The following is a 27292-nucleotide window of genomic DNA, read 5'->3' as shown; positions in this document are numbered from 1 at the left end:
TTTTTTTTAAAGTATCTCCCACCAGTGTACATCCCTCTGCTGTTCACTCTGGGTTGATCCATTTCCCTTCTTTGCAAAGGTACTCAGACTTACATTTACTTTGATTTGAAACTTCATACCTCCCATCCATCTTCTAACTGAGCTTCTCTAACCATAAGTTGATGGTCAAAAATGACCCTGTGTTGCTGATTTCTGGGACACTTTTAGTATCTTATAGATCCATTAATAAATTAATTAAACTAGCAAAGGACACCACCATCTCTTGGCTGCAGGCCAGGTTAGTTGGGCTCTGAAGGAAACTCAGGTGAAAGCTCTGGCTTCCATCTCTTCACTCCTCTCCTGCAGTGTCTGCTGGATCCTCGGGCTCACCTGGGTGGCATCTCTGATGGGCGGGTCTTCAGGCACATACATCAGTTCTTTCCTGGATGTTGAAGGTGCAGATTGAGACTGTGACCCCAGACAAGAGAACAGAAATGGGTCCAGCTTTGGTTCTCAAGGCAGATTTGAAGATCCTGAAGAATGAATTAAGTCCAAAGGGTGTGCACTCAGGGAGAGCAGGAGCAATCACAGCCAACAGTGTTCTCTATCTTCTGACTAGGCACATGTCTTTCTTTATACTGCAACTCTAAGCACATTGGTTTCCCTGCAGGACTTTGGTCTATAATCAGGAAAGGAGGAGTTTGCATAGATTCCCCTGATATCAGAGTGGAGTCAGGTACATTAGCCCATATTTCCACCAATCTACAGGCCCCATCTTCCCAAATTCCAGATCTCCTACCACCATATCCCTCCTATGAGTTATAGTTTTCTTCCACATTTGAAAATAAGAACCTGCCCCTGTTAGTTATCTTGTGTGCTCAAAAAACCGACTCATGTGGGGACACAGTCACTGATGTCTACAGAAATTTTCTTTATCCTTTTTTAATAGAGGAGTGAGCTGTTTTTGTATAAAATGCTAATCCATAAGACAACACCTCCTGTATTCATCATACTTTGCCAACAATTCCTGCAATGTCATGCATCTGATAATGTCACATGTTTCTAATGAGGGACCAAATGATGACTCTCACCTTAGGATGTGAGTATGAGTTTGAAGAGATAAGAATCCCTTCAGGATCCATGACTTGAGCTTCCTTCTCATCTCATGCTCATTCAAAGTTGTCTCTTTTCATGTCTCTTCTCTCATATTTCACAATGAAATGTGATTTTTGTATGTACATGCAGATTTGTGTGGGTGGATGACTCAACTTTTAAGAAAATTACAGATCCACAGGCACACATGTCATATTCACACCCAGTACCATGACCAATTTTGTGGATCCACAAAGTATTTCCACATACTTTATTTATTCCTCAAAACATTGTTCTAACGTTATGCTTGTTTTCCCAGATTAACTTCAGAATAAAGGGCACTAAGGCGTGTTAACTTTCTTGATATTAAATTTTTAATGGTTCCATTTTTAGTGTCAGATATTTTTGGGGCACGATGTGATGTTTCTATACTTGTATACACTGGGTAATGACCAGATCAAGGTAAGCATATTAACCTCCTCAGGATTTATCATTTCTTTGTGGTGAACACACTCCAGACTGGTAGAAAAAAGGAAATTGAAAAAGGGCAAGGAGAGAGAAGGGAAAGGAGAGGTACTGGGGGTTAAGTTGGAGCCAATTGTATTCCATGCTTTATGATTATGTCAAAATGAATCCCCAATATGTATAATTATAAAGCACTAATTGCAAAGGATATTGGATTCCAACATTTTTGAAATATGCAGGACCTTATTATGACTGTACTGTGCAACAGAACAGCAGAACAAATTTCTTCTACCTGACTACAACTTAGTACCCTCGGGCCAACCTTCTTCTGTCCCTCCTGCTCCCTTACCCTTTCCAGCCTCTGGGAACCAACATTCTGCTCTGCGCTCCTGTGAGAGCAACTTCTGTACCTTCTACATGTGTGTGAGGTCCTGCCATACTTGTCTCTCTGTGCCTGGCTTATTGCCCAGCACACGGTGACCTCCTATTCTCTCCATAGGATCAAGGATGCCAATTTTATAACAATTATATATAAAACAGTTAAACCTTATTGAACACGTTCTTCAATTGAGCACATGAGGGGAACTGTTCATAGTAATGTTTTATATCTTTTTATGAATAACTGGGAAAGAAGAGCTCAAACTCTCCAGAGCAGATGTCATTAGGAAAGATATGCAAGCATTAATTATCTTCATATTATCAGCATTTAATGCACACAAGTATTAAAGTATGATGGTGTACCTATACCTACATGTAATTATTACATGTTAATTATACATGTTTCTAAAATTAATAAAGTAAATAGAATTGTTGACTATCCTGACATGATCATTACACACTGTATACATAAATTGAATTAATATGCCATACTCTATTTGTTCAATTAAGAAAATAATCATAGGGCTGTGCCTATGGCTCAGTGGTTAAACCACCTTGATTTCAATCCACAGTATCAAAAATTTATTTTTCTAAGATTTACTTCCACAATAAATTTATGAAAATTAACTTTAGTTGTTATATGCAGTTTTAAACATGGGAATAGCAATTATACATATTTTAAGCTAAATGAAAAATTCCTTAGCATGACATATGTCATTTGAGATTATTTCTAAAAAATATATCTTATGGGATAAATGAGAATTTTCAAGTATTTCTCATCCAAAGTGGGAATAATTTGAGGCAAGCTGGAAAATGACAAGGGAAAGGGGTGCATTTCATAGTGATCACAGTGTGCAATAAAATGAAAGGTGTAGGGGATTATGTGTCGAAGTTGAAATCAAAGAAATGGAAACTCTGTATTAATTTTGAAGGACCGATTCCTGATTCCACATTCCAGTGAACAATCCGGGATTCTGGTTCTGAGGCTCTGAACCCTGCAATCATGGGCACTAATTCAGTCTCAGCACAATTAACATTTTTATCTTCCTGTGCCACAGAGTCTTCTCAGAGCACTCTTGATGTCCTTGTTCCTCAGACTGTAGATGAAGGGGTTCAGCATGGGGGTGACCACAGTGTACATCACAGAAGCAGTTGCAATGGAGTGTGAGTTTTGGGTCACAGCAGAACTGAGGTACACACCTAGGCTTGTGCCATAAAATAAGGAGACCACAGAGAGGTGAGACACACAGGTGGAGAAGGCTTTGTACTTGCCCTGAGCTGATGAGATTGCACGGATGGAGGACACGATCTTGTGGTAAGAGTAAAGGATGCCAGTCAGGGGGGCACCAGCCAACAAGACAGCAGCAATATATATCACCACCTCATTAAGAAAGGTGTCAGAGCAGGCATGCTGAACCACCTGGTTAAGTTCACAGAAAAAATGGGGGATTTCCAAGTCTGTGCAGAAGGACAGCTTCAATATCATTAAGCTTTGTAACAATGCATGTAGGACACTGACAAGCCAGGACACCAGAACTAGCAATCCACAGAGCCTTTGGTTCATGATGACCATGTAGTGCAGGGGGTGACAGATGGCCACAAACCGGTCATAGGCCATGACAGTCAAAAGGAAGTCATCCAACCCACCAAAGAGTACAAAAAAGTGAATCTGGGTGATGCAGTCTGCGTAGGTAATAGCCTTGCTCTGTGTTTGGATATTCACCAGCATCTTGGGGATGGTGGTGGAGGTGAAGCAGATGTCTACAAAGGACAGGTTGGAGAGGAAGAAATACATGGGTGTGTGCAGGTGGGAGTCTGAGATGGTGGCCAGGATGATGAGCAGGTTCCCCAGCACAGTGACCAGGTACATGGACAGGAAAATGCCACAGAGGAGGGGCTGCAGTTCTGGGTCCTCTGCAAGTCCCAGAAGAAGGAATTCTAAATGTTGAGTATCATTCTCTGGTTCCATATGCATGTGTCTACCAGAAATGAGAAAAAGCGCATAACTAATTTTCCCTAGACAGGTATTACTTACATCATTGAAATGAAACACTACATATTTTGCTGTATATCATAATTTCAGTGACTGGTGTGTAGCTCATGTTGGAGTGGTTGCCTAACATATGCAAGGACCTGGTTATCATCCATTTACCTCAAAAAAGAAAAAGAAAAGCCAAAGGAAAGGAATGAAATTAACTTCTATAGAACATGTGCGGCTCTTGTCCCCTAAGGGATCTGAGCCACCTCTTATGGCAAATTCCTGTTTCATTCTCAAGTTTTCACTAGGAAGTCATGCATTTCAGAATTCTAAAGAAAAATTATCCAGACCTTTGAGTATTGTAAATTGAGCCCCTATTATGAACACTTTGGTTGTTTCTGTGTCTTGGCTACAGTGAATTGTGCATCAGTCAATGTGGAAGGGCAGATTTCTTCAAAATACCCATTTCATTTTCTTTGGCTGCACACCCATAGTAGGATTGCTGCATAAATTTTCTGGATTATCCATATTGTTTTCCATAATGGCTTCATTAACTTGCATTCCTGGCAACTCTAGGACAGGATTCCTTTTTTTTTCCACATACACACTGGCCCTTGATATCCTTGGTCTTCTTTGACAATAGCCCTTCCAACTGGAGTGAGGCAATATTCTACCATAGCTTTGATTAGCATTTCCCAGATGAATAGCAACTTTGGCACATTTCATATGGCTATTGGCTATACAGATACACAGTGGAATAATATTTGACTATGAATAAAATGATGAATCTTAGCATTGGAGACAACACAGATGAACCTGTGGACATTTATGACGTGAAATCAGCCAGGTACAGGAACACTAAAGCTGCATGATATCATTCCTGTGTGGATTCTGAGAAATTTGATCTCATAAAATGTCAGCATAGCATGAGGGACACCACAAGCTGAGGTACATTTTGGGCCCAAAGGAATGAGGAGAAGCTCCTCAAGGGGAAAATATACAGTAAGACAAGAGGAATAGCTTCTGGTGATGTGTTGCACAGTAGGTTAATTGTAGTTAAAAATAACATATTACCTATTTTAAAATAGAGGGGAGGATTTTGAATGTTTGTCACAGAGAAATGATAAATGTTTCTGAAAATTAAGCCAATCATACTTGTTCAATTATTATACAATTTATACATGCATGTAAATATAAAGTTATTTTTGTGAACTTGTATAATTATATGTCAATTAAAAATAAAGCAATAACTAATTACTGAGTACCAACTATGTTTCACACATTGGATCAGAAATTGTTTTGAGTTAAAACAAAGAAGTCCCCATTATCCAAAGAGAGGGAAAGAACATAAGCATAAATGGTTAAAATCACCTAATAATTCCCATGGTGATGGGTACTAAGAGGGAAAAGGAAGAGTGAAAGGTAGTTGTACTTTCAATGCAGGGAAAACTAGCAGGAAAAGGTGCATCCAAACAGAGACAACAAGTCACCCTCAGTGGTGTGGTCTTCACTGGGGGGGACAGTCAGTACACAGGTCCTAAGGAACATGTTTCTTTCAAAAAACTGAGGCACAAATGAAATCTGTTGGCAAGGAGGAGGAAAATGATGGAGAGTGATGAGAGATGGTGTCAGAGAATATTAAAGAATGAGCTGGCCTCACTGCTCTCTGAGGCTACAAAGTACAGGGCATCCTTCATCCACACCATGAACCTCTTGCCCTTAGATTTGCAGCAAACACTTTCTGTGGATTGCAAAAGGATTCCCTCCTTGCTACCAGCTGAGGGATAAGTTCTGTCCTCTAGCTGCTAAGAATCAACCTGGAATATATAAGATCAGGTCATGGGGCTGGGGATGTGGCTCAAGCGGTAGCGCGCTCGCCTGGCATGCGTGCGGCCCGGGTTCGATCCTCAGCACCACATACCAACAAAGATGTTGTGTCCACCGGGAACTAAAAAATAAATATTAAAAATTCTCTCTCTCTCTCTCTCTCTCTCTCTCTCTCTCTCTCTCTCTCTCTCTCTCTCCTCTCTCACTCTCTCTTTAAAAAAAAATCAGGTCACCTTTTCTGAGCCCTACATGAGGCACACACCCACACACACACTCACACACTCTCATAGCCTGATTTCTGCCATGGCCTCTCAGCACCAGTCACCCTGACAAGGTAGTGAGCTTCAACAAAACCAGCTGAGTTTATCTTTTCTCTGAAGAATGTGGACAGGGTACATGGAGATTCCACTAGACAGTCTTTCCATGAATAAATGAGTGAACCCACCTAATATACAAACATAGATATGATAAATTGTGGTATAAAGGGGTATTAAGAATTGTAATGCAAAAAAATCAATAAGAGTTTATATATAATCGCATAATTTGGCTTGAACATACTTTATATACAGAGATATGAAAAATTGTGCTGTGAATGGATAATTATGAATGTAATGCATCCCACTATTGTCATTAAGAAAGAAATAAAAAAATGCCTCTCTTTTCCCCTGTGTTTTAAAAGGAGCATGGGAAAGCTGGGAATGGAACCACCATTTGACCCTGCTATTGCCCTTCTCGGACTATTCCCTGAAGACCTTAAAAGAGCATGTTACAGGGACACTGCCACATCGATGTTCATAGCAGCACAATTCACAATAGCTAGACTGTGGAACCAACCCAGATGCCCTTCAATAGATGAATGGATAAAAAAAATGTGGCATCTATACACAATGGAGTACTATGCAGCAATAAAAAATGACAAAATCATAGAATTTTCAGGGAAATGGATGGCATTAGAGCAGATTATGCTTAGTGAAGCTAGCCAAACCCTAAAAAACAGATACCAAATGTCTTCTTTGATATAATGAGAGCAAGTATGAACAGAGCAGGGAGGAAGAGTAGGAAGAAAAGAGTAACATTAAACAGAGACTTGAGATGGGAGGGAAAGGGAGAGAAAAGGGAAATTGCATGGAAATGAAGGGAGACACTCATTGCTAAACAAAATTACATATAAGAGGTTGTGAGGGGAATGGGAAAATAAACAAGGAGAGAAATGAATTACAGTAGATGGGGTAGAGAGAGAAGATGGGAGGGGAGGGGAGGGGGGATAGTAGGGGATAGGAAAGGTAGCAGAATACAACAATTACTATTAGTGCATTATGTAAAATTGTGGATGTGTAACTGACGTGATTCTGCAATCTGCATTTGGGGTAAAATTGGGAGTTCATAACCCATGTCAATCTAATGTATGAAATATAATATGTCAAGAGCTTTGTAATGTTGTGAACAACCAATAAAAAAATGTAAAAAAAAAAAGGAGCATGAAAATCTGTGCAGTCAACACAGGGGAAAAACGAAATAGAGAAGGATGGGGAGTGAGAAAAAACAAGAGATAAGGCATAGGGGTGGAAGGAACATGAAGAGGTGAGGGCAGAGAGTGAGCTGACATGGATCCAGGGGAACAGGACCTTGCAAGCCCAGGTGTCTTTTCTCCAGGAGGAAAAGGCTAGCCTTTGTCCTAGCAGTATTCCAAGCCCAGTGACCCTCGCTGAGTGCCCAGCACAAACCATAAGCAGCAAAATAAATTTGCCCAAAACACCAAAGTTGTGATATCATGTTCTTAATCTACATTTTTAATGTTGTAATTATTGCATTGCAGTGATGCATAGTTGTTGGGGTCATTAAATATTTTTAGTTGTAGATGGTCACAATACCTGTATTTTATTTACTTATTTTTTTTTCTGAGAATCGAACCCAGTGCCCACACCTGCTAGGCAAGCACTTTGTCTCTAAGCCCCAGCCCCAGCACTGTTAGGGTCATTTTGACACAATCTCACACACAGGGAATCTATTTTGCTCCACTTTAGTTCCCAATACCTCCCTTTTCCCTCCTCTCCTCCCTCCCACTGTTCCTCTTCCTTGTGTCAAGGCACATGACAGATCATCCACTTCAAAAGGAAAAAAATGACCAAAGGTCAAAAATCAGCAATTCACAAGAGGAGATATCCAATGTACCTACAGCCAAGTGGGGAATTTTTAATATGAAATAGCAGATGTGTCTTCTCTAGTTCTGCCCTTTCTCCTGACCTATTGTCTTGTCCCTAGGTATGTTGCAGATAAGGCAGGTCTTTTCTCACTATTTTAAAATTCATACAGAATCATTGTGCCTGTTTACTGAGTATATATGTGATCATTCCATATATGTATATGCTGTTTGAAAATCACATCAGAGTAATTAGCCTTTCAATCGCCTTACGTCCTTAACATTACTTTGCTTGTTTTGTGTTTTTTTTGTGTGTGTGTGTGTGGCATCATTTCTTGATTGTTCTTGGGTTGGGGGCTTTTTAAAAAGTTTTATACATGTTATTTTGTTAGACATAATAATTATATATGTTTATGGGGCATATTGTGATGTTTTGATACATGAGAATATTGCATAATGATCAAAAAATGGTACCAGCAAGAAAATGTAAAAATAAAGGGCTTGAGCATTGAAAATAAAAGAGAAGGAATTAGAGTAAAAAGTTATGATTGAATCTTTCTTATCTAAAGATAAACAAACTCCAATATACTTGTGTATGGTGGATATGATCTCCAGTAAAATGATGAGGAGCAATGTCTACATTTCTACTTCGTGGAAAATCAAGAGGCACAGAGACCTAAGAGAGATAGGAAAATAAGTTGGAAATACGTTGAAAAGTTGACTTATTAGTACACGGGGTGCAGAAGAATTTTCACCAGCATTTTCTTTTAAAGCAAGGATTCACAAGTCACGAAATATCCGATTTTGAGTCACATCTTTCAGAATGAAAAACCCTGCCAGGATCTCAATAACAAACACTGGTCTATTGGAAAACATTAGAATCTGTAGACTTTCAGAGATTCCAACAGATATATCTCCACTTATGTGCTGTGCATATGTAAATGAAACAAGGGACAACATGCAAAAAGTGAAAAAAAAAACCTGAAGAATTAAAAAATAATAGAATGAGAAGGAATAAACTCTAACCCTAAGCAAAGGGTCTTAATAATTTGAAACAGAGAGGTTGACGGCCATCCTGCTGACTTCATCTTGACAGGTTGTGAAATACTTGCAATGTAAAACTCTTTGGCATACTCATCTTCGCCTATTAAGTTAGTTCATTTTCCATGTGGATACCCAGAGAGGAAGAGGATTCACTGAAATATCTATATCATGAGTTTCTCCTGCAGGAATTTATTTACAGAAATTCCTAAATCAGATCTTTCTCACCAATATGAAAATGGGCTTAAATATGTTCCACTATAACTTTTTTTTTTAAATGAGCTCCCTCAAGTGCATATCTCTCCGTACTTAATACTGGACTTACCCATTCCCCTTCATTGCAAAGGTAAGCAGACTTACATTTTACTTTATTTGAACCACTTTGTGCTCCCATCCCTCTCCTAATTGAGATTCCGTTACCGTAAGTTAATGGTCAAGAGTGACCCCGTGTTGCTCATATCTTTGTCAATTCTCCTTTTTAGTACCTTATAAATCCATTAATAAATAAATTAAGCTAGCAAAGAACAGGACCATCTCTGGGCTGCAGGCCAGGCTAGTTGGGCTCTCAGGGAACCTCAGGTGAAAGCTCCTGCCTTCCTTCTCTTCAGTCCTCTCCTGCAGTGTCTGCTGGGTCCTCAGGCTCACCTGGGTGGCATCTGTGATGGGAGGGTCTTCATGCACAGGCTTCAGTTCTTCCCTGGATGTTGAAGGGGCAGAGTGAGGTCTGATCCCAGACAAGAGAAGAGAAATGGGTCCAGCTTTGGACCTCAAGTCATATTTCAAGATTCTGAAGAATCAAATATGCCCCAGGATGTGCACTCAAAAAGCAGGAGCAATCACACCCTACAGCTTTCTCTATCTGCTCATTAGGCACATATCCTTATTTTTAATCCAACCTCTAAGCACCTGAATTCCCTGCAGGGCTCTGGTCTATAATCAGGAAAGGAAGAGTTTGCATAGATTCCCCTGAGATCAGAGTGGAGTGCTATTGATCTGCCCCTTTTTACCACCAATCCATGAGCCTCACCTTCCCAATGTCCCACCATCCATCACCACATCCACCCTTTGTGTTCTACTTTTCCTCCCATGTCTAAAACTAAGAAACCTGCCCTGGTTAGGTATCTTGTGTCCTCAAAACACTGACTCACATTGGGGACACAGTCTCTGGCATCTCCATATGTTTTCTCTTTCCCTCTTTAACAGAGGAGTGAGCTGTTTGTTTGTTTGTTTGTTTGTTTGTTTTTTGAAATGTGAAACCACAAGATGGCACCTCCTGCATTCATAACACTTTGCTGACAATACCAGAAATTTCATGCTGGTAATGATCTTACATTTCTATAATGAGGGACCAAATGATGGTTCTTGATTTCGGATGTGAGTATGAATTGGAAGAGATAAAGACCTAGAATGATGGAAACTAAATAACCTGCTATGTTATTGATGAGGTTGCCTGAACTGAGGAATTCAGGACTCTGGCAAGAACAGAAGAGTGTGGGGTTCTCATTTGTGTGCAGAAGGGAGGCAGTAGGAGAGGTTATTAAGTAGTAAAAGCCACAATGTAAATCACACGTCCATCTGTACCATCTCCCCTAGTCTCTACACAGCAGAGAGTGAGAACAATGAAATGTCAGATGCCAACATTTCTTATTGTCCCAAATGTGTTTACTTCAGTATCCAACATTTTTTCCAATCAGAAAGCAAACTTCACCACAGTCTTCTGTACATTTTATGTCTGGATTGACAGAAAGCCACAGCACATTATCAACATGTCAATGTTCTCTTCATTTTCCTGCTCTTGTTTGAAGAAAGTACACAGGGTAATTTTAAGCACAGGATGCACCATGACAGCAAAGACAGCTTACAGTCACATGAGAGAAAGTGAACAGCAATCACTGGTTCAAGAGGAAAGGGAAACACATCAAAATATGAACAGTTTAAAAATGGCTTCCTCAGATGTCCATCACTTTTTATTTATAATTTTAATGGAACTTTTAATTGGAGAAAATTGTAGATTAATGGGCAGTAGTAAAAACTGACAGGGAGAAATCCAAGGCCCCTTTCATGAGTTTCCACCATGGGAACACTGAGCAAGATATCACAGCCAGGTGTTTACACTGATAACAAGGAAATGAATTAACAGCAAAGAGAATCGTCCATGGCCATGTTTATTGTAGCATCATTCACAATTGCTACACTGTGAAGTCACCTAAGTGCCCATCACCTGATGAGAGGAGGAAAGAAACGTGTCATATACACAACTTGAACATACTCAGCCATATGTAAGGATGAAATCCTGTTACTTGGGGCAATGTGGATGGAACTGGAGCATATTGTGCTAAGTGAAGAAGGCAGATACCAAAAGACAAGCACTTCATGGTGTCTCAAGAGGAGATTAAAAAAAGGAAAATGTCACCCTGAACAAAGGGTAGAGATTACTAGATGTTGGGAAGGGGTTAGAGAGGGTGGATAAAGGGAGGCTGGATTTGATCATGCAGACTGTGGGCAGGTGTGGAAATGTCAGGCTGAACCTAACATTTACAACAATTGATGATATTCAAAATAAAAAACAGAATAGCTCCCATCAGTCACATGTCCTGAGTTTTGCCCTGTTACAGCCCCATCTGCTCCCCTCCCTGCCCAGAGCCTGGACCTTCAAACCACTAATCTATTCACCATTTATATATTGCTAGCATTTCAAAAGTTCTGTCTAGCACATAGAAATATGTGCTGGGGAAAATGGTGAAGTAGGTACCTCTGGGGACCTCTTTTGCCCATGACTATGTTAGGACTGTGGACACCATGCTGAAAAAGAAACAGGGTCCAAAAAGTTGAGAATAAGACCTAATGACCAGCTAACACCATGGTATGTTAAAGGCACCTTATGAAGATTGGAAGTTCTGGAAGTAATACATGAAAAAAATGAACACACAATTGAAAATTTATTCTCTGTTGGGTATGGTGGTGCATGCTTGTAATCCCAGTGACTCTGGAGGCTGAGGCAGGAGGATCAAAGATGAAGGTCAGTCTCAGTAATTTAGTGAGGCCTAAGTACATAGGTAGACACTATCTCAAACAAAAAACATAAATGTCCATGGGTATGTCTCAGTGGTTAAGCACCCTTGTGTTCAATCCATAGTACTAAATTTTTTTCTGAGATTTGCCTCCACAATAAAATAATGAAAACAATTTTATTTGATAAATATTTTCACAATGAATATAAATTATGACTATTTTTAGCAAAATAAATAAATATCATGACACATGTCATTTGAGATTAACTGATTTCTAAAATTATATCTCATGGAACATATAAGAATTCTCAAGAATTTCTCATCCAAAGATGGGAATATTTTGAGAAAGTTCAGAAATGACAAATGAAAAGGATTGAATTTCATAGAGATCAGAGTGTGCAAAAAAATAATGATTCGGTGGAATTGGATGCAGAATTCAAAATCAAAGAAATTGAAATGCAAGATTAAAGGAGAAGGAGCAAGTTTTGCTTCCAGAATCTGATAAAGAATCCCACATTCTGACTTGGAGGCTCTGAGCCCTGCAATCAGGGGCACTTATTCAGTCTCAAAACAATTGACACTTTTATCTTTCTCTCTCAGAGTCTTCTCAGAGCCCTCTTGATGTCCTTGTTCCTCAGACTGTAGATGAAGGGGTTCAGCATGGGGGTGACCACAGTGTACATCACTGAGGCTGTTGCAGCAGAGTGTGTGTTTTGAGTCTCAGCCGAACTGAGGTACACACCAAAGCCTGTGCCATAAAATAAGGAGACCACAGAGAGGTGAGATGCACAGGTGGAGAAGGCTTTGTACTTGCCCTGAGCTGATGAGATTGCACGGATGGAGGACACTATCTTGCAGTAAGAGTAAAGGATACCAATGAGGGGGCCACCAGCTAGCAGGACAGCAGCAAAATATATCACCACCTCATTGAGAAAGGTGTCAGAGCAGGCACGGTGAACCACCTGGTTAAGTTCACAGAAAAAATGTGGGATTTCCATGTCTGTGCAGAAGGATAGGCACAACACCATTAAGCTTTGCAAAATTGCATGTAAAAAACTCACAAGCCAGGATACCAGTACTAGCAATCCACAGAGCCTGCACTTCATGATGACCATGTAGTGCAGGGGGTGACAGATGGCCACATACCGGTCGTAGGCCATCACAGTCAAAAGGAAATCATCCAACCCAGCAAAGAGTACAAAAAAGTGAATCTGGGTGATGCATCCTGCATAGGAAATGGCCTTGCTCTGTGTCTGGATGTTCACCAGCATCTTGGGGATGGTGGTGGAGGTGAAGCAGATGTCCACAAAGGACAGGTTGGAGAGGAAGAAGTACATGGGCGTGTGCAGGTGGGAGTCTGAGATGGTGGCCAGGATGATGAGCAGGTTCCCCAGCACAGTGACCAGGTACATGGACAGGAAAAGGCCAAAGATGAGGGGCTGCAGTTCTGGGTCCTCTTCAAGTCCCAGAAGAAGGAATTCTAAATATTGAGTGTCATTCCCTGGTTCCACACGCATGTGACTACAGAAATGAGAAAAAGAGCATAACTAATTTTCCAGTAGATGGGTATTACATCATTGAAGTGAGACAATACATATTTTGCCATAAAGAAACTAAATTTTACGAATGGGTGTGTAGCTCACTGGAGGAGTGTTTGTCTAACATGTGCAAGGCCCAGGATTCCATCATTAGCCCCACAATAAACAAAAAGAAAAAAAAAAACATAGAATGGAAAGTAATTAACTTCTATGGAACGTGTATGTGTTGTGTTCCCCTAAAGGATTCTGTGCCATTTCTGATGATGAATTCCTCTTCTCAGAGTTTTACTAGGAAGTCATGTATTTCAGAATTCTAAAGGGAAAATTAATAGAGCCTTTAGAAGTATAAAAGAAGCACCCCTGATGTGCACTCTGGTCGTTCCTGTAACTTGGCTACAGTTAAAAGTTACCTTGGCTACAGTTAACTTGGCATCAGTAAACATGGAAGGAAAGATATCTCCTACCACATCCATTCCATTTCCTCTGACTATATTCCAGTACTGTGATTGCTGCATCATGTGATAACTGCATTTAAATTTTTATAGAACCTCCATATGGTTTTCCATAATGGCTTCATTAATTTGCATTACAAACAACTCTGAATAAGGAGGTTTTTTTACCTCCACATTCTCACTGGCCCTTGTTATCTTTGAACATTTTATAATAGACCTTCTAAATGGAATAAGATATTATTCTATGGCGACATGATTAGCATTTACCTGATAATTGGCATTAAGCATTTTTTATATGGCTATTGGCCATTAATACGTGTATAGTTCACAGTGGAATAATACTCAGCTGATGATAAAAGATTGAATCCTTTCATTGAGGACAACCTGGATGAACCTGGGGGACATTATTTGAACTTAAATAAGCCAGGTACAGGAACACTAAAGCTGCAAGACATCATCCATAGGCCGATTCTGTAAAAGCTGATGTCATAGAACCTCAGCAGAGCAAGATGGTCACCAGAAGCTGAGGAGCATGGTGGGGACAAAGGGATGGAGAGAAGCTTCTCAAGGCGAGCAAACACATAATTAGAGAAGAGGAATGACTTCTGGTGTTGTACTCTACTGTAGAGAATTATAATTAACAATAATTTATTACATATTTTAAAATAGTTAGAGCAGAGGAATCAATGTTCCACCACAGAGAAATGATAAATGTTTCAGGTGATTAACTAATTACCCTTGCGCAATTATTACACAATTTATAAATGCATGGAAATATAAAGTTATACTAATAATGTTGTATATTTAAGTCATTAAATACAAAGAAACAACTAATTATTGAGTACCAACTCCTTTCCAGGCATTGTATCAGTAATCTGTATGAGGTTAAAAATGTCTGCATTATCCAAAGAGAAGGAAAGAATATAAGCAAAAGTGGTTAAAATCACTTAAAATGTCCCATGGTGATGGGTATTAAGAGGAAAAAGAAAGAGTAGAGAGGTAGTTGTACTTTTACTGCAATGCAGGGAAAACCAGCAGGAAGAGGGGCATCCAAACAGAGTCCACAAAAAAGGCAGGGAAGAACCATAAGGCACCCTCAGTGGTGTGGTCTTCACTGGGGGGACAATCATTCCTGAGGAACATGCTTGTTTTGGAAAAACAAGGCTTAAAAGAAAGCCTTTGGCCACAGAAGTATCAAGTAGGAGAGTGATGAGATGGTGTCAGAGAATGTTGAGGAATGTTCTGGCCTCATTGCTATTTGAGGCTCCAAGGTACAGGGAGCCCTTCATCCACACCCTGAACCTCTTACCTCCTTAAATGTGCTGCAAACACATTCTGTGAATTGCAAAGGATTCCCTCCTTGCTACCACCTGAGGGTTAAGTTCTGACCTCTAACTGCTAAGAGTCACCCTGCAATGTATAAGCTCAGGTACCCCTTCTCTGAGCCCTCCATGAGGCATATAAACTCACACACACACACACACACACACACACACACACACACACAGGAACACACAACACACCCTGGGCTTAAGGCCTGATTTTCCCATGGCTCTCAGCCCCAATCACACTGATAAGAATGTGAGTGTTGACAACACAGCTGAGATGATATTTCCCCTACAGAATGTGGACAGGGTACCTGGAGAGTCCACTCGACACACTTTCCATGAACAAATGAGCAGACCCACTTAAGAATGCTGTTCTTCTTCCCTGTGTTTACAAAGCAGCATGAAAATCTGTGAAGTCAACAGAGGGAGAAAGAGAAATACAGAAGGATGGGGAGTGAGAGATAAGGAGAGAGAACGCAAAGGGGTGGACAGAAATGAAGAGGTGAGGGCAGAGAGAGAGCTGACGTGGATCCAGGGGAACAGGACCTTGCAAGCCCAGGTGTCTCTTCTCCAATTGGAAAAGCTTTCCTTGGTCCTGGCAGTGTTCCAAACCCAGTGATCCTCGATGAGTGCCCAGCAAAAACCATAAACAATAAAAGTATGTTTTCTAAAAGACCAAAGTAGTGACTGTTTTTTAACCTACTTTTTAAATGTTTTTATTATTGTATTGCAGTGATACATACTGTTGGGGCTATTTTTTGAAAGTATTTTATTTGTAGGTGGACACAATACCTGTATTCTATTACCTTATTTTTTGTGTGGTGCTGAGGATCCAGCCCAGTGCCTCACAGATGCCAGGCAAGCGCTCTGCCCCTCAGCCCCAGCCCCAGCCCTGTTGGGGTCATTTTGACACAATCTCACATGCAGGGAATCTCTTTTGGTCCCATTCAGTCCCTAGTACTTTCCCTCCTTCCCCTCCTCCCTCCCACTCTTCCTCTTCCTCATGTCAATGCGTCTGACAATTCATACACATTAGAAAAAATGAACAAAGGTCAAAAATCAACAATTGACAACAGGGGATACCCAAAGTACCTACAGCAAATTGGGGAACTTTTAATAGAAAACAGCAGATCTGTCTTCCTGTTGCTGTTGCTTTCACCCGATCATTGAGTTTTGCCTAGATCCGCAACAGATATGGCAGCCCTCTTTCTCCCTGTTTAAAATTCACAAAGCTTCATTGTGCCTTTTCACTGTGTGTATAGGTGATAATCCAATAATGTGTGTGCTGTGTAATTATCAAATCAGGATAAATAGCTTTCAATCTCTTTATCACTGAACATTTCCTTGATTCCATTTTTTTTTTTGTATGTGACATCAATTCCTGGTTGATATTGTTTTTTTTTAAATTTTTTATATGTGTTATTTTGTTAGACACATAATACTGGTATAGGTTTATTGTGTATATTGTGATATTTTGATACATTTATATGTTATATAGTGATCAGCTCAGGGTACTGGGAATAAAATGTAAAAACAAATTGCTAAGTAGGATTTAAAGTTATGATTTTTCTAAAGATAAATTCAAATTTACTTGTGGAGGTTGGACATGATCTTTAGTGAAATGATGAAGAGGAGCACCTTCCAACAGCTGGCCAAAGGTGACGTGGCATTTGGAGATACACCTGTGTTAAAGTGTGGAAAATCAAGAGGCAGAGAGACATAAGAGAGAAATGAAAATAACTTGGAAATATGTTGGAAAATTGACTTATTAGAACAGAAGAATTTTCACTGGCATTTTTGATAAAGTGGGGATTCACAAGTGAAGAAATATCGCATTGTTGAGTAGGATCCTTTAGAATGAAAAGCCCTGGCAGGAACCCAATAACAAACACTCATTTGTTGGAAGATATTAAAATTTGTAGGCTTTAAGACACTCCCCACAGATGCATCTCCACATGGGTGCTGTGCTCATGGAAAAGAAAAGCTAACAAGTGGCAACATCAAAATCAGTGAAATTCTATCTGAAAGAATAAAATGCAGGAAAAAAGAAAAGAAAAAAAGAATGGAAAAGAATACTCTCCAATTCAAAGCAAAGTGTTTTAAATATCGAAATAGAGAATTTAATATCCCTCCAATGCACTGCCTTTACAGGTTATGAAATAATCATAATATAAAGCTCTTTAGCATACCTATTTTTCACTTATTAAGTAAATTTATTTTTCATGTGGATAAAACCAAGAGTGGAAGAAGATTCTGTGATATATCTATATAAAGAGTTCCTGATGCAGAGATTTATTTACAAAAAAATCCTAAATCTGGATCTTTCCTACAAATATTAAAAGTGGGCTGAAATATGCTCCATTGTAATTTTTTAAAGGATTTCCCACCAGGGTACATCCCTCTGCTGTTCATTCTGTGTTGATCCATTCCCCTTCCTTGCAAAGGTACTCAGACTTACATTAACTTTGATTTGACCCTTCATACCTCTCATCCATCTTCTAAATGAGCTTCTGTAAACAATAGGTTGATGATCAACAATGACCCTTTGTTGCTGATTTCTGGGACCCTTTTAGTGTCTTATAAATCCATTAGTAAATTAATTAAGCTGGCAAAGGACACCACCATCTCTGGGCTGCAGGCCAGGCTAGTTGGGCTCTCAGAGAACCTCAGGTGAAAGCTCCTGCCTTCATTCTCTTCAGTATTTTCCTGCAGTGTCTGTTGGGTTCTCAGGCTAACCTGGGTAGCATCTCTGGTGGGAGAGTCTTCATGCACATGCATCAGTTCTTCCCTGGATGTTGAAAGTGCAGAGTGAGACTCTGATACCACACAAGAGAACTGGATAGGGTCCAGCTTTGATCCTCATATCAGATTTGAAGATCCTGAAGAATAAATAAGTCCCAAGGGTGTGCACTCAGGGAGAGCAGGAGAAATCACAGCCTACAGCTTTCTCTATCTGCTCACTAGACACATGTCCTTTTTTATACTGCAAACTTTAAGCACCTGATTTTCCTGCAGGACTCTGGTCTATAATCAGGAAGAGTTTGCATTGATGCTCCTGAGAGCAGAGTGGAGTCAGGTGCATCAGCCCATATTAACACTAATCTACAGGCCCCATCTTCCCAAAGTCCAAACCATCTACCCTACCACCATATCCTTCCTGTGAGTTACAGTTTTCTTCCATGTGTGAAACTAAGAAAGCCCTGGTTAGTTATCTTATGTCCTCAAAACACTGACTGATGTTGGGGAGACAGTCTCTGGTTTCTCCAGAAATTTTTTCTATCCCTGTTTAACAGAAGAGTGAACAGTTTTTGCATAAAATGTGAATCCATAAGACAACACCTCCAGTATTCATCACACTTTGCCAACAATACCCGCAATGTCATGCATCTGATAACTCACATTTCTAATGAGGGACCAAATGATGGCTCTTACCTTAGGATGTGAGTATGAGTTTAAAGAGATAAGAATCTTTTAAGCACCAAGACTTGAGCTCCTTTCTCATTTCATGCTCATTCAAAGTTGGCTCTTTTCATATCCTCTCAAATTGCTAAATGAATCATGATTTTGTATGTACATGTAGATTTGTGTGGGTGGATATCTCAACTCTTAAGAAATTTACAAATCCATAGGCACACATGTTGTATGATTTGACCCTTTATACCTCTCATGCATCACACCTCTGCATCACAACTGGTACCATGACTACTTTCTGTGGACCCTCAAAGTATTTCAACACACTTCATTTATTCCTCACAACATTGTTCTGAGGTTATTCTTATTTACCCAGATTAACTTCAGAATAAAGGGCACTGGGGGGTTTAACTTTCTTGATATTAAATTGTTCATGGTGCCATTTTAGTGTCACATATATTTAGGGCACCATGTGAAGTTTCAATACTTTTATACACTAATGAACAGATCAAGGTAAGCATATTTACCTCCTCAAGATTTATCATTTCTTTGTGGTGAACACACTCCAGACTGGTAGAAAAAAAGGAAAGTAAAAAAGGGGAACGAGCAGGAAGGGAAAGGAGAGGTACTGGGGACTAAGTTGAAGCCAATTGTATTCCATGCTTTATGATTATGGCAAAATAATGAATATAATTATTATATATATATAATTATAAAGCACTAATTGCATAGGATATTGGATTCCATCATTTTTGAAATACGCAGGACCTTATCATGGCCGTATTGTGTGACAGAACAGCAGAACCAATTCCTCCTACCTGACTACAACTTAGTACCCTGGGGCCAACCTTCTCTGTCCCTCCTGCTCCCTTACCCTTTCCAGCTTCTGGGAACCAGCATTCTGCTGTGTGCTTCTGTGAGAGCAACTTCTGTGCCTTCTACATGTGAGTGAGATCCTGCAGTACTTGTCTCTCTGTGCCTGGCTTATTGACCTTCACACGGTGACATCCAGTTCTCTCCATAGGATCAAGGAAGCCAATTTTATAATAATTATATATAAAACAGTTAAACCTTATTGAACACGTTGTTCAATTGAGCACAGGAGGGGAAATGTTCATAGTAATGTTTTATATCGTTTTATGAATAACTAGAAAAGAGGTGCTCAAAGTCTCCAGAGCAGAGGTCATTAGAAAGAGATGTAAGCATTAATTATCTTCATTTTATCAGCTTTTAATGTGCAAAAGTGTTAAAGTGTCACACTGTACCCATACCTACATGCAACTATTACATGTTAAATACACGTTTCTGAAATTGTTTAAGAACATAGACTTGTTGACTATCCTGACACGATCATTACACACTGTATACATGAATTGAATTAATGCCATACCCTGTTTCCACAATTAAGAAAATTATTGAATTAAATATTTTAAATTATGCATGTCAAAAATGATAAGATAATAGAATAAATCAGACATTATTTCCCTATGTGGACACATGTATATTACCTATGTTACTACTCTACATCATGTAAACCTGATGAATGAGAAGTCATACTCCATTTATGTATAATGTGTCAAAATGCACTCTGCTGTCATATATACTGAATTGGAACAATTATTTTAGAAATAAATTTAAAGAATTGACAAGAAATTTTTTCAAAGGAGGGGAAATTTTTCTCTATATTTGGAATATTTGCTTCATTATATGTAATTATTTACCTACTTGTATTTGCCCTATAAAATCAGGTTTCAAGCCTCAAATATGAACAATAAAATTCACCCTAAAATAAATTAAATTTAAATTAAATGAAATCCCAAAAGTCAAAATAGACATATACAAATTTTTTCAAAACCATTACAAATTTTGAAATGCAATAAAAAAGTCAATGTGCCTGGGTCAGTGACCTAAAAGAATAAATACAAATAACTTGGGAACATGAAAATGTGCTCAATTTCATGAGTACACAGTGAATATCACATTAAAATCATCAAGGGGACTTTAAATACCATATCATGGTGTTTGCTGTAGTCCTAAATCTGCAACATCCAGAGACAGAGCGATTCTTTGTTGGGGAGAACCCCAGAAGCAGGACTCTGTATCAGAAGATATTGTTTCCTCTGAGCTTAATTTATACTTTAGTAAAGCTTCTATAGAGCCATCTTAACATGAGGCCTGGGACCATGGCCTGCCCTCGGTGACCTCAAGCTCATTGCCTGGTGACCATAAGGTCCTGCTACATGGTGAAGGAATGACCAGAAACCTCCAGAGACAGTGTGTATCAGATGGTCCAACAAAGTGGCAAATGCTGAGTGGAGTTTTAAAATCTTAATTTAATATTTATGGACAAGTGATTGTACATATCCATAGGGTGAACGTGATGTCTTTAGCACATACACACAATGTGTGCTGAATGAAACAGCTTAAGGGAATTTCCCTCCCCACATCATTACCTTATGATTCCAGGTATGTGCTCCTCACTTCAGATCTTCATAAAACACATGACAAGATCTGTGCACTGCAGCCCCCACCCACCCCCACTCACTGTGCAACACCAGGACTGGGTCTTCCTATTCACCTGTGTTCCTCTACCTGTTATCCAGCCTCCCTCCTCCTCCTCCTCCTCCTCCTGCCTCCTTCCCAGCCTCTAGGGCCACTATTCTGTATGTAGATTGAGGCTCCTTTGGCCTCCACATAGGAGCACATACAGTGTTTGCTTCTGTCTGGCTTCTTTTGTGGGACACAAGGGCATGTCCCCTTTATTCTCTTGTAAATGACAGGATTTCATTCTTCTTGAAGGCTGAAGGGCACTCAGTTATAAATATACCACATTTGACTACTGTGAAGACTGCCCCAGGAACATTGGGAAGTGCAGGTACATCATGTACATCGTTGGAAGCTAATTTCAATCCCTCTATTTTTTTATTATCAAGATGTACCTCCAGGAGTCTGGATTTTTGTTTTTATCTGCCTCAAAGCCTCTTAGTTAAACAGCCCATGTGTAGTTTTGTGGCTCAAACTCTCTCTTCTTTCTCTTCAACCATCTCCTAATTTTCATTCTATTAATCTAAAATTCACAGAGGACAAAATCCTTATCAGGAACAGTACTAGACAACATGGTTGCAGGCACAGATGTGATAGGGTTCAGAATCTCTAGGAATTCATAGTGAGTGAGTGGAAAACTTCAGTAAGTTGAGGATGACGGGAAGGAAAGAGCATCCAACAAAAGGGCAGGAAATCTTCAGAGTTGGTCTCATTTGCATCACCTCAGAACACATCTCTGCAAGTGAGTTTCCAGGGCAACAAGGCACCCTGAGCATCACTTGTGAGGTTACGTGTTAAAGGTATAAGATTTGGTTTGTTAAAATTGAAGACAATCCCTTATTGTAGATAACTGGGAAAGTGCCCCGTTATGTTCACACAACTGAGATTTCCTGGTGAATGTTAAAAGGCTGATCCAATGCGGAACCTCAGGAACAGTCCTGAGGACAGGGAGGTCCTGAAGGGAGACCCCAGGGAAGAGTGGCTTTAAAACCTGTGAAAGTTGACGTCGTCAAAGGGCTGGATGGAGGAGGCCAGGCTCTCGGGCCCTTGATGTCGTGCCCACTGCTGCTCAAGAGAGTCCTGCCATGGCCTTCACTGGGGCACCATCCACCTGACCCCTCCAACTCCCTGCTCCTCAGACTGTAGACAAAGGGAGACACCAAGGCCACATCAAGGTCATCCTAGACAACAAAGTGCCTGCAGAACTGAGGGAGACCTCAAGGCCAGTGCTACAGTTTGAATCTTAAGTGTTACCCAAAGGCCCTGTGTTAAATCTTGGTCCCCAGGTTTGTGCTATTGGAAGGTCGTAGAAATGCTAAGAGAAAGGTCTAGTGGGAAGTCTTAGTTCATTTGGAAATTGCCCTTGAAATGGATTGTGGGACGCTCATCTTTTCCTCTCTCTCTTCCACTTCCAGGCCATGAGGTCAGCGGCTTTCCTCGGCCACATTCTTGCCACCCCTCGTCATGTGCTCATTGCAATGGGGCCAAGCCATGGGATCAATCCAAAACTGTGAGCCAAAATAAATGTTTTCTCCTTATAAATCAATTATCTTAGGTATTGTGTTATAGTAACAGAATGCTGACTTGCATAACCAGTGCATGAAGCAAGGACATTACAAATAGTTTAGACCCACATGCAGAAAAGGCTTTGAATTGGTTCCTGACTGTCAAAATTCTAGATAGAAGCTAAGGACACTGCTATGATATTGGTGAGGTTGCCTGATTAGGGGAACTCAGGATTCTGGCAAGTCTAGGAAAGTGTAGGGTTCCTATGTTTGTGGAGAATGGGGCAGTAGAAGACATTTACTTAGGTAAAAAGCCATATTCTAAACAAAATGTTCATCAGTATTTTCTTCTATCATCTCTATGTAGCAGAGATCTAGATCAATGAAATGTCATATGCCAACATTTCTTTTTGTTCCAAATGTGTTTCTTTCAATATCCAATATTTTTAGACCAACCTGTAAAGCAGACTTCAGCACAGTCCTTTTACATTTTGTGTCTGGGTTGACATAAAACCACAGCACATTGTCATCAAGATGGTGTTCTCTTTCATTTACCAGCTCTCATTAGAGGAAAGCACATGAGGGTAATTTGAAGCCTAGGATGCACCAGGACCGCAATGACAGCCTGCAATTCCATGGGAGAAACTGAACAGCAATCATGAGTTCAGGAGAAAAGGAGAACGCATCAACATTTAAACTATTTACAAATGGCTTGCTCTGCTTTCCCTTTTTATATATAATTCTTAATGGAACTTTTCATTTGGAGAAAGTTGTGGATTAACATGTGGTAGTAAAAAAAAAAAGACAGAGAAATCCAAAGACCCTTTAGTCAGTTTCCACCATGGTAACACTGAACAAAATATCACAAGCAGCTTATCAGTGCTGATAACAAGGAAAGGAACACACAGAGCAAGGAGAAGCACACAGCTCATGTCTTACAACATCATTCACACAGGCTCAGATACGGAGTCTATCTAAGTGCCCATCACCAGAGGAGTGAAGGGAAAAATGTGGCATATATACAACATGGAACACCATTTATCCTTATGTAGGGATGAAATCCTGTCATTTGGGCCAATGTAGATGGAACCAGAGCACATTGTGTTAAGTGAATAAGGCAGACACCAAAAGTACTTCATGGTCTCTCTCAAATGAGGAAGATAAAAATAAAATAAAATAAATACTAACTTGAATAAAGAATAGAGATTGCTATACATCAGGTTGGAGAGGGTGGATAATGGATGGCTATATTTGATGAGCGTTCACCATGGGCATGTGTGGAAATATCACACTTGACCTCCTTAACATTTATAATTATTTATGCTCATCAAAATAACATACATAAAAGTTCGCAGCAGTCAAGGATCCCAAGATTTGCCCTGTTACAGCCCCATCCACCTTTCCCCTGCCCAGGGCCTGACCCCCAGAACCATCAATTTGCTCACCATTTATATATTGCTAGCATTTCAAAAGTGTTGTCTATCACAGCAAAACATGTGCCTAGGAAAAATGGTGGAGTAGATGCCTCTGGGGACATGACCTGTTTTGCCCATGAATATGCTAGGCACTGTGGACACCATGCTGAAATAGAAACACTATCTAAAACTGACAATAAAACCTAATGACCAGCTAATAACTTGGTAAGTTAAAGGCTACCTTATCAAAAATGGAAGTTTTGGAAATAATATAGGAAAAAATCAAAGAAACAAAATTGAATCTCTATTCTCATCCAGGTATGGTGCACACTTGCAATCCCAGTGACTCAGGAGTCAGAGGCAGGAGGATCACATATCAAAGCCATTTTCAGCAATGTTGTAAGGCCCTCAGCAACATAGCAAGACACTCTCTCAAAGAAAAAAAAACAGAAAAGACTATGCCTATGGCTCAGTGTTTAAACAGCCTTGGGTTCAATCCACAACATCAATTTTTTCCCCATTTTTCTTCCACAATAAAATTATGAAAATTAGCCTTAGTTGTTACATGCAGTTTTTCACATGTGAATACTCATTATGCATATTTTAAGCAAAATGAACTATTACTTAGCATGACTCTTGTCATTTGAGATTATTTATAAAAATATATCTTATGGGATAAATGAGAATTTTCAGTTATTTTTCATCCAAAGTGGGAAAAATTGGGTGAAAGCTAGAAAATGACAAGGGAAAGGGTTGGATTTCATAGTGATCACAGCGTGCAATTCATTGAAAGGTGTAGTGGAATTGTATGCGAAAGTGGAAATCAAAGAAATGGAAACTCTACATTAATGTAGAAGGACCAAGTCCTGCTTCCACCTTCTGGTGAAGAATCCCGGATTCTGGTTCTGAGCCTCTGAGCCCTGCAGTCATGGGCACATTTTCAGTCTCAGCACAATTAACATTTTTATCTTACTGTGTCACAGAGTCTTCACAGAGTGCTCTTGATGTCCTTGTTTCTCAGACTGTAGATGAAGGGGTTCAGCATGGGTGGGACCACAGTGTACATCACTGAAGCAGTTGCAAAGGAGCATGAGTTTTGGGTCATAGCAGAACTGAGGTACACACCTAGGCTTGTGCCACAAAATAAGGAGAAAACGGAGAGGTGAGAAGCACAGGTGGAGAAGGCTTTGGACTTGCCCTGAGCTAATGAAATTGCACAGATTGAGGACAGGATCTTGGAGTAGCAGTAAAAGATGCCAGGGAGGGGGACATCAGCCAGCAAGACAGCAGCATAATATATCACCACCATAATATATCATTGAGAAAAGTGTCAGAGCGGGCACGCTGAACCACCTGGTTAAGGTCACAGAAAAAAAATGTGGGATTTCCAAGTCTGTGCAGAAGGACAGCCACAATACCATTAAGTTTGTAACAATGCATGTAGGAAACTCACAACCCAGGACACCAGAAGTAGCAATCCACAGAGCCTTTGGTTCATGATGACATGTAGTGCAGGGGGTGACAAATGGCCACAAACTGGTCATAGGCCATGATAGTCAAAAGGAAGCTATCCAACCCAGCAAAGAGTAAAAAATAGCACATCTGAGTGATGCAACCTGCATAGGTCATGGCCTTGCTCTGTGTTTATATGTTCAGCAGCATCTTGGGGATGGTGGTGGAGGTGAAGCAGATGTCCACAAAGGACAGGTTGGAGAGGAAGAAGTACATAAGTGTGTGCAGGTGGGAGTCTGAGATGGTGGCCAGGATGATGAGCAGGTTCCCCAGCACAGTGACCAGGTACATGTACAGGAAAAGCCCAAAGATGAGGAGCTGCAGTTCTGGGTCCTCTGAAAATCCCAGAAGAAGAGATTCTAAATGTAGAGTATCATTCCCTGGTTCCATATGCATGTGTCTACCAGAAATGAGAAAAAGAGCATAACTAATTTTCCCTAGACAGGTATTACATCATTGATATGAAAAAAATACATATTTTGCTGTAAATAATAATTTCAGTGATGGGTGTGTAGCTCATGTTGGAGTGGTTCCCTAACATATGTAAGTCCCTGGTTACCATCCATATACCTCAAAAAAGAAAAAAAAGCCAAGGGAAAGAAATGAAATTAACTTCTATAGAACACATGTGGCTATTGTCTCCTAAGGGATATGAGCCACCTCTGATGGCAAATTCCTGTTTCATTCTTATGGTTTCACTAGGAAGTCATGTATTTCAGAATTCTAATGAGAAAGTTATCCAGGCCTCTGAGAATTATAAATTGAGCCCCCGTTATGAACACTTTGGTTGTTTCTGTGTCTTGGCTACAGTGAATTGTGCATCAGTCAACGTGGAAGAGCAGATCTCTTCAAAATACCCATTTTATTTATTTGTCTCCACACCCAGTAGTAGGATTACTGCATTAAGTGATATCTGTATTTTAAATTTTGTAGATTATCCATATTGTTTTCCATAATGGCTTCATTAACTTGCATTTCTGGCAACTCTAGGACAGGATTCTTTTTTTTTCTACACATACTCACTGGCCCTTGATATCCTTGGTCTTTTTGATAATAGCACTTCCAACAGGAGTTAGGCAATATTCTACCATAGCATTGATTAGCATTTCCCAGATGATTAGCAACTTTGGCACATTGCAGATGACTATTGACTATAGAGATACACAGTGGAATAATATTTGGCTATTAATAAAATGATGAATTGTATCATAGGAGACAACACAGATGAACCTGTGGACATTTATGACGTGAAATCAGCCAGATACAGGAACACTAAAGCTGTATGATGTCATTCCTGTGTGGATTCTGAGATATTTGATATCATAGAATGTCAGCATAGCATGATGGTCACATAAGCTGAGGTGCATTTTGGGCCCAATGGGGTGAGGAGAAGCTTCTCAAGGGGAAAAAATACATTATGAGAAGAGGAAAAGCAGTAAGAGAAGAGGAATAGCTTCTGGTGGTGTACTGCACAGTAGAGTAATTATATTTAAAAATAACACGTTCCCTATTTTAAAATAGATAGAGGAGAGGACTTTGAATGTTTGTCACAGAGAAAGGATAAATGTTTCAGAAAATTAAGCCAATCATACTTGTTCAATTATTATACAATTCATACAGGTATGTAAATATAAAGTTATTTTTGTGAACTTGTATAATTATATATCAATTAAAAA

At 39.8% G+C, this 27292-nt stretch overlaps 2 protein-coding genes across 2 annotated transcripts; both read right to left on the bottom strand.

Annotated features, from left to right (window-relative positions):
• Nucleotides 1-2953: 2953 nt before the first annotated feature.
• Nucleotides 2954-25964, bottom strand: LOC308643277 (olfactory receptor 7A10-like; the record flags this gene model as incomplete). The annotated part of the gene is made up of 2 exons (XM_081283184.1): nt 25893-25964; nt 2954-3784 (listed from the first exon to the last, which is right to left on the bottom strand). Exons 1-2 carry the CDS (start codon nt 25905-25907, stop codon nt 2954-2956), a joined length of 846 nt encoding a protein of 281 aa, XP_081139310.1. The 5' UTR covers nt 25908-25964.
• Nucleotides 12508-13413, bottom strand: LOC308644090 (olfactory receptor 7A10-like; the record flags this gene model as incomplete). Its single annotated transcript, XM_081284784.1, has 1 exon — nt 12508-13413. Exon 1 carries the CDS (start codon nt 13321-13323, stop codon nt 12508-12510), a length of 816 nt encoding a protein of 271 aa, XP_081140910.1. The 5' UTR covers nt 13324-13413.
• Nucleotides 25965-27292: the final 1328 nt, after the last annotated feature.

This window comes from Spermophilus citellus, assembly GCF_964194105.1.
Source record: "Spermophilus citellus genome assembly, chromosome: 3".
NCBI lineage: Eukaryota > Metazoa > Chordata > Mammalia > Rodentia > Sciuridae > Spermophilus > Spermophilus citellus.
This window is presented reverse-complemented; position numbering and strand designations above follow the sequence as displayed.